Source organism: Alosa pseudoharengus, unplaced genomic scaffold (genome assembly GCF_046254945.1).
Source record: "Alosa pseudoharengus isolate Yale_2024_CS ecotype anadromous, Long Island Sound unplaced genomic scaffold, YU_APseudo_1.1 YU_APseudo_1.1_scf_7, whole genome shotgun sequence".
NCBI classification, from domain to species: Eukaryota; Metazoa; Chordata; class Actinopteri; order Clupeiformes; family Clupeidae; genus Alosa; species Alosa pseudoharengus.
This window is the reverse complement of record NW_027468859.1, coordinates 35,558,348-35,565,558: the sequence shown is the minus strand read 5'-3', so window position 1 is coordinate 35,565,558 and position 7,211 is coordinate 35,558,348. Positions and strand designations below refer to the sequence as shown.

The window sequence follows — 7,211 nt, the reverse complement described above, 5'->3', positions numbered from 1 at the left end:
AGGCTGTCACTCATTTGCACAAGGCAGTTGCCCTATAAATCTACTGTGTCAGTCAGTCAGGATATTTTATCGTTCAAATGGAAACAAACAAAGACTAACTGAACTATAATCTTCATTTCTTTCCCCAAAGGCAGTAATATTTGCCAGGACAGATGTAAAGCTGCTTAATATAGGGTGTACAGAATTAGTTTTTCATTTCCCACAATATTTCAAACTCACAAGGGATCTTGCTGCTGCTCTGGGGATGTATCCTTGCTACTGGTTATTAGCCATTCTGTCAGCCCGCCAGCAATCTGTTTGCCAGCATTTAGACTAAAATGTCCCCGTTCACTGTGACTCTGAGTGTGTAGTTCAACTTTAGAGGTGTAACATTCCAGCTGGGGTTTTGGTTGAGGTGATTTCAGACAATGGATCTGCCTTAACCCTTGTTGTACTCAACCCTTAACTGAATGTTCCTTTGTCACATGCATTTGATTTGATATATTTTTGATTTATTTATTTTCTGTATGAATTGCTGTGTGGGTATGCAGCTCCATGTTATTGAGAGAGAGCCATAGAGTCAGTATTGTAAAGCTGAGCAACTTGTGTTTGCATGTTATACTGCTGTAAATATCAACATTAATGATCCAAGAAAGGTGCCACGCATGATGTTCTAAGGACTTAAAGTAAAAAGAGGACTAATACTTTTGTAAATAGTGTAATGATGTTACAGACAAGGGACTCACCAAAACAACCAAGTGTGGCAGTTCGCCCCCTGGAGTTTAAAATAAGAACAACAACCTTCCCTTGGTAAACCCAGAAGGTGAGGGCCAATTGATAATAATGATGATGGATTCACTATTTAATAACTACCTGTGCAACACAAAGTTAGTATGCTATGGATTTACATAAATGTAGGTCAAATATATGTATATATAAGGCAGAATGATGGGGTTGGTCATTCTTTGTGGATTAATTTATTTATACCATTAGCATTTTAAAGTGCAGGTTGTAGTTGCCTGTATTCTAATTAAGCAGGTGCAGGTATAATTAAGCCAATTATTAATTTAATTTACCATTCTAAAAGACTTTACTATATTTTTTGTAAATATTTTGTTTGGGAGTTTACTTCACTCCCAGCAAGAGGAATTATTATCAGATTAACAAAATTACTGTAAACCATTATTGTTCTTTGATATTTATTATTATTCAGTCAAGAGAGTATGCTGGAGAGAAAAAATATTATATCTATTGTTTGTGTTGTCAGTAATCCAAAGTGAAGTGGGATTTGTGAGGATTAAGCATGCCAAAGTTGCTCTTGTGCTGAGAAGCCATGGAGTCATTTTGCAGTGGGAGAGCAAAGCTATAGTGTTCTTTTTTGAAGTGACTGTCTCCCCTGTCTCCTCGCAAGCTGGCTAGTATGGTGGTGCTAAATACAAGCTTTTCCTAAAATGCCACCTGTCCATATTTTCAATGACTGACAGCTGTAATTTTTTTGTGCTGAGCAGTTGTACATTTTTCTATTTGTTATAATCTTCAAATGATTGAGTAAATATGGAAGTGTGTGTGTGTGTGTGTGTGAGAGAGAGAGAGAGAGCGCAATGTTCTTTGGAAAAATATGTAATCATAAGGCTATGTAGAGTAGAATCGTACTTTTTGAATTTGTGTAAACTAAAAAACGTGGACCTGCCCTTACCTTTTGTTAATAGCCTCTGCGTTGATTTGAACATGTTACTGTGGCCAAATTGATAACTCATCGTCTGCAGATGGATTGTGGAAGACTTCAAAAGACAGCTACAGGGGTACTCCTCCAATCTGACCCTAAAGTTTACATTCAATCCTGTTTTTTTTGTTTAGCTGTTTCACTGTAAGCCACGTTTTGCCACGTGATTACCTGGACTTTCAGGTAACACTAGACTACAAATAAGTGCTTCAGACAAAATTTTCTAGGATAACAGTATTTGTGATATCACTGGTTTGAACAGCGTGCCAAAGTTAAAATGTACATGGTGTGGTGTTGTTTGGATTACATTTTTACATTGGGTGTATCTTTCAATAAGAACATCTTCCTCACTGCCATGTTATCTGGAGGTCTCTGATAAAGAAAGCACACATTCCACCCTCTTCTCACACAAATGGGCTTATTCTGCCTATTACGACTCATTATTTGTCCACACCAGCTAGCGAGCAAGCACACTCTCAAACACTTTTGAAGCAGGGAGAGACCAGGGGCTGCTGGGAGTTGTAGTTGTGCACTTAGTAACTGATGTCATGTGGTGGCTTGTCTGGCATGCAATTTTCCTCCCCCTTTGACATGATTACAAGGTAGCCTGCTTCTGAATGTGAAACATGAAGACCTGAAGGAAAATAAATAGCTAAATAAAATGTAAAAATATCACCAGGGTGCTATGAAGTCCTACTGTCCATTACTTTAAAGAAAAGGGAAAAAAAACACTGAATTGTGCCACAGACACAGGTGTATTTTCAAAAAGAATTGTTCATTTCCTAATATTTATAAATTGGCTCAATGTATTCACATGTCAACATTTTGCCGAGGAAGGGGTGGGATATGTGTAGACAACGTCCATATTGGCGTTACAAACCCCATGCATTTCTATGGAGGATTTTTTGAGTGCTGTGTCTCATTAGAAAGTCTCTGCTAAAGGGGTGAGGCACAATCCCAGGACCACTGCCTCTGGAGGAGGCTAGGACGTTAGCGCTGTCTGTGTGCTACCACTCCCTCAGAATCAGGCCGAGTAGCACTACAGTTAACGGGGCCCCAGGGAACGCCAGCTTCTCCTTCAGGATGCCACGAATCTGCAGTGCCTGTGGTGGCTGTGTACGGATCTCAAAAAGCTGCGTGTGTACCAATGCTGCAGCTATATGTGCACTCTTCTTTTCCAAATTTTTTTTTTAAAAACATCTTTCATTTCTCCTGAAATGTGTGCATTTTCTACTTGTCTGTGGTTTGTACATTACAATGCATTGTATCCGCCATTCTTTTTTCATACTAAAATACTTCAATATGATGTAAACAAAGAACAATGTCTTTTCCCTCCCCCTCTTTTATTAAATTAATGAATTAATAAACTGTGATGGTATATAGTGTGCAACTCCTCTCTTCATTTCAGTATTGTTTACTTACAGTATTGGACAAAACAATCTGGATCCAGACCAAAGCACCTCTGTTAAGGGGTTGACAAATAACTGATATGCAAGTTGGAAAAATCTTGTCACTTAGACTTTTTTATTTTGCCATTCATTGCCTGTAATTGTTTGGAGTTCAGGACCAGCACGCCACCTTTAAACCGTCCAATTTGACCTGAAGGCTCTCCACTGGACATCGGCCTCGGTTTCTTATCCCTGACAGAGGAAGACGAAGACACACATGCATTACACTACAGCATTACCTCATTAGACACCTCTTACTCTTTACAGGAGGCTGGGTAGGAGTTAGATATCAAGATCTAATCTACTGCTTTGTGATGGAAAAAAAGTTTGAGCTGCTTGATTTCCCAATGCATAAATCACTTTATACAGCAGAGTTATCAAGACTCCATGAACACTTGACATTTACATACCTTGGCTTCCCTTCTTTCCTTTTGTTTTTACTTTTGTCCTACACAGACAGAGAGGGCATACAGTCAGTGGGTGAATGCACCTCCATAGTAGCAGAACATCAGCACAGTGTGTGTTGTCCACTCACCCCTTTTGCTTCCTCCTCTTCTTTCTGTTTCTTCTCCTTGATCATTTGCTGGTAGTGTTTGTAATTTACATATTCTTTTTTAGGAGGCTACAAGACAATAACAATAAAAAATTAAAAAACATATATCAATAACAAATCTGTATAATATTAACCAACTAATGCAGACCTGCCAACCCAGAACAGATATTATGAGTACAACTTTTTCAGCTCATCTTGGTGTAGATGTGTAGCCATCATATCAGCGCAACAAATACATATATTTTGGATAGTTGACCCATTTATTAATGTTAAATATCTAAATCTAAGCTGAGCGTGTAACTGAAAATAATATCTTTTTCTGTTATTATTTACCACCTTTCACAAAGATTCCATTGAATGATGCATTTAACTGGTAAAGACAAGGTCTTCGATCATACCATTCCGTTTAGGATCACAAAGGTGGCAACATCAGAATGTCATAGACACACATAGCACAGGGTAAACTGGAACTTTTGTTCACTCTTGAGTTTGTGTAGAAGTTGACTGGTTTCAGATTTGTTGATAAATAGATTTTCGGACTTTGATTTCTGGTGATCTGATTTGAATGTGGTTCTGCTGGTTCTTAGCCTGCTGCCTAGCAGCACGGCAGGATGAGCACCGTTCAGATAGAGCCATTAAGAAGTGCGTGGAGGAACTAAAGAGAGAGCTGGAGGCTTTGGGGGTTAACGTTGATGGACATGAACAAGACATGGATGAAAAAAAATAATAAAAACAAAAAGACCAAAAAGGAACTCCAAAAGCTCCTAATAAAGGAGCTGAAACGGGTCGAGGACGGCAGAACTGGCCTGGACAGGAGGGCTAGGGAGAGGGCAGATGGACTAACTCTGCCCATTGAGATCCCACAAGACGTCCTAAATGTTCTTCATGACCTTGATGCATTCTTGGACAAAGAGTTGGAAGACTCTGAGAGGAATGAACAGAGGGATGATGATGTGAAAGCTGTGCTCGACATTCTCCTAAAGTGGACTTGACTCTGGGTGAGTAGAGGGCATCTGCTCTTATTGAGTGTAAGAAGTAGCCTTGCATCTCCAGAACCGACCTGAGCTCGGAGCAATAAGTGGGCTACGTAAAAAGTAGGCTCACATTTAAAACATCAAAATGGTTCAGCATTGAATTTTAATAAATTGTTCCCCCGTTATGTTTAGCTTCAGAAGGACTGAAAGACAAAGGAGAAAAGGAGAGAGTGTTGAGGCCAGAGGTTGGAGACAGGAAGGAGGAGGCTGAGCGGGAAGCCAATTTGTGGAGTGCCAGAGAGAACCACAAAGTCTCCGTCCCCAGGAGGAGGTTTCGGGGGGCCAGACACGGCAGCAGACGGACTGTGTGAATGACTGACAAGGACTCAACTATCAAAAACCATCAATAAAGCAGACACAATTTGTAGTGATCTTAATGTTTCTCCACGATTCATTTCTCAAATATAATTCTGCAACCTAATGACTCATACCAAGCTGTTCCAGTATGCTGCGGTCATGATGACCGTAAACTTGACTTGAAACATCCCGACTTCCAAAAAAAGTGTGGTCATGAGATCAGCTGGATCAGATGGATTCCCGCAGTAACATGTTTGCGTTTTTTGTGTTGTTTAATAAGTTATATATAACCTTGGCAGATTTGTAATGGGATTGAAGTTTGCTTCTTGTTGTGTTGAGCTGTGCCGTGGAGAACATGAATGTGACATCACGTCAGGTATCTGGGGCACAAGATTTCTGCATGAGTCTCCGGTCTCTGAGCATAAAATCCGACCCAACCTTGCTTTCAAGTCACAGTTTCAAAAAGAAAGCAAACAATGGCCTTCTCAGAGCGCTTGCACAAACAACAGCCTGCTCAACGCACCTGCATTGAATCATACGCTTTGCAATGTTTTGTCCATCTTGAACTCAGCCCAGAGGGGTATACTAAGAAGCAAGGTTACTGGCTTTCGGGAGAAACCGTTGATCTTCAAAATAATTAAACCTTTACTGCACATATTACTTCTGAAATGACATACTGTTTTGAGATGACATTTGGAATAAACAATGGAGAGAGCATCATGGATGCAAGTGCTGAACACTGACCATTATTCAACTCTCAACTTTCAGGGAGTCCGTTGCCGATGCAACTGATGCAATTCCTCAGAGAGATAACTGAAATGTGATCAAATTATATAATTTTGTGTCTAACACAGATGTCATGGTTTGATGGGTCAAAAACACATACCATCGCTCCAAGCATGATTGCTCTGTCTTGCTCAAAGACTCTCTGTTGATCCTTCTTGTAGCCAGTGATTCCAAATCTATGGACTTCAAGTCTTGCCTTAGAGAGGAAGAACATTGCTCCATCAGAAATACTCAACAGTCACACACTTCCTGTATCTTTAAAGATGACTTAATTATGAGTAGTAGGGCTAAATCTATTTGAATCTTACCTTTTCTATACTGAATTCATCTTCCTCTTCTATCTTACGTTTCTTCATTTCTGGAGGCTGCAAAGTGTCAATAAAAACAGTGCTGAAGACATAACACGGGCAAAGAAGAAATTAATGTGAGCATATGGAGCGGAGTGAGGCCAGCATATAGACTATCTACAGGTATCAGTTTAACACCTAGTAAAACAACGCATTTGAACTATGACAATTCTATTGAAAGGACGTAGGGCCTAACGTTAGAATCTGGCGACGGTGGCATTGCTATGTTTATTTTCCTGACTTTACCTTTACTTCTTTTCCATCTTCTTTCCTTTCCGTCATTTCTATTTGAGGTTTTGTTCTTTGTTTCTTTAAAGGATCCTCAAAAACAACAACTGGGACATCTGAATGCTTGGTTGCCAAGGTGGAAGTCTCGGCCTTCGTTGAATCAATCTGAACAGAGTTTTTTGAATATAGGGACTCATCACGGTCCTCAAGATTTATCACAGAGTTTGTGAGCGTGTCATTACTGGCCGATTCCTTGGCTTCTTCTTCATGTGTTATTTTCTTCTTTTTCTTTTGTGATTTCTTGGTTTTTTTGTTTTTTGCTCCATCACCTAAGAAGACAACGAAGAGCATCCAAGGCTGAGTGATAGCTAAATGATAGCTAACGTTTGCTATTTTTAAGGTTTTACGCTACGATTGCTGTCTTCAGAAGTCGTGTAAATATATGTTACTTGAAAGAATATGTAATGATTTCATAATCCCCATTTAGACAAAAAGTGTTTTATATGCAATAGCTGGATAATTCAATCAGGGAAAAGGTTAGCTACGTTAAGTAACGTTAACTAACTTAGCTCGCCATGCATTGCAACTTACCAAAATCGTAAAGCTGATTCAAAACCTGATCCAGGAAATCCTGATCTACATTCTCTTCTCCTTCACTGCTTTCCTTATTCTTGGCCATACCTCACGTTGAGCATTTAAATATGATAAACTAAAATAAGAAGAGTTCACATTCACAACATAAACTCACGTGTTGTTTCTGAGCCTAGAATTCTCGCGTGTGGTGTGGATGACACTTTTCGGCCACCGTCTGTCCAC

General features: G+C 39.6%; 1 protein-coding gene across 1 annotated transcript; it reads right to left on the bottom strand.

Annotated features, from left to right (window-relative positions):
- Nucleotides 1–3,203: 3,203 nt before the first annotated feature.
- Nucleotides 3,204–7,176, bottom strand: fsaf1 (40S small subunit processome assembly factor 1). Its single transcript, XM_076273325.1, has 7 exons — nucleotides 6,987–7,176; nucleotides 6,414–6,724; nucleotides 6,129–6,185; nucleotides 5,921–6,016; nucleotides 3,686–3,772; nucleotides 3,561–3,598; nucleotides 3,204–3,342 (listed from the first exon to the last, which is right to left on the bottom strand). Exons 1-7 carry the CDS (start codon nucleotides 7,072–7,074, stop codon nucleotides 3,213–3,215), a joined length of 807 nt encoding a protein of 268 aa, XP_076129440.1. The 5' UTR covers nucleotides 7,075–7,176; the 3' UTR covers nucleotides 3,204–3,212.
- Between the last annotated feature and the right edge of the window lie 35 nt (nucleotides 7,177–7,211).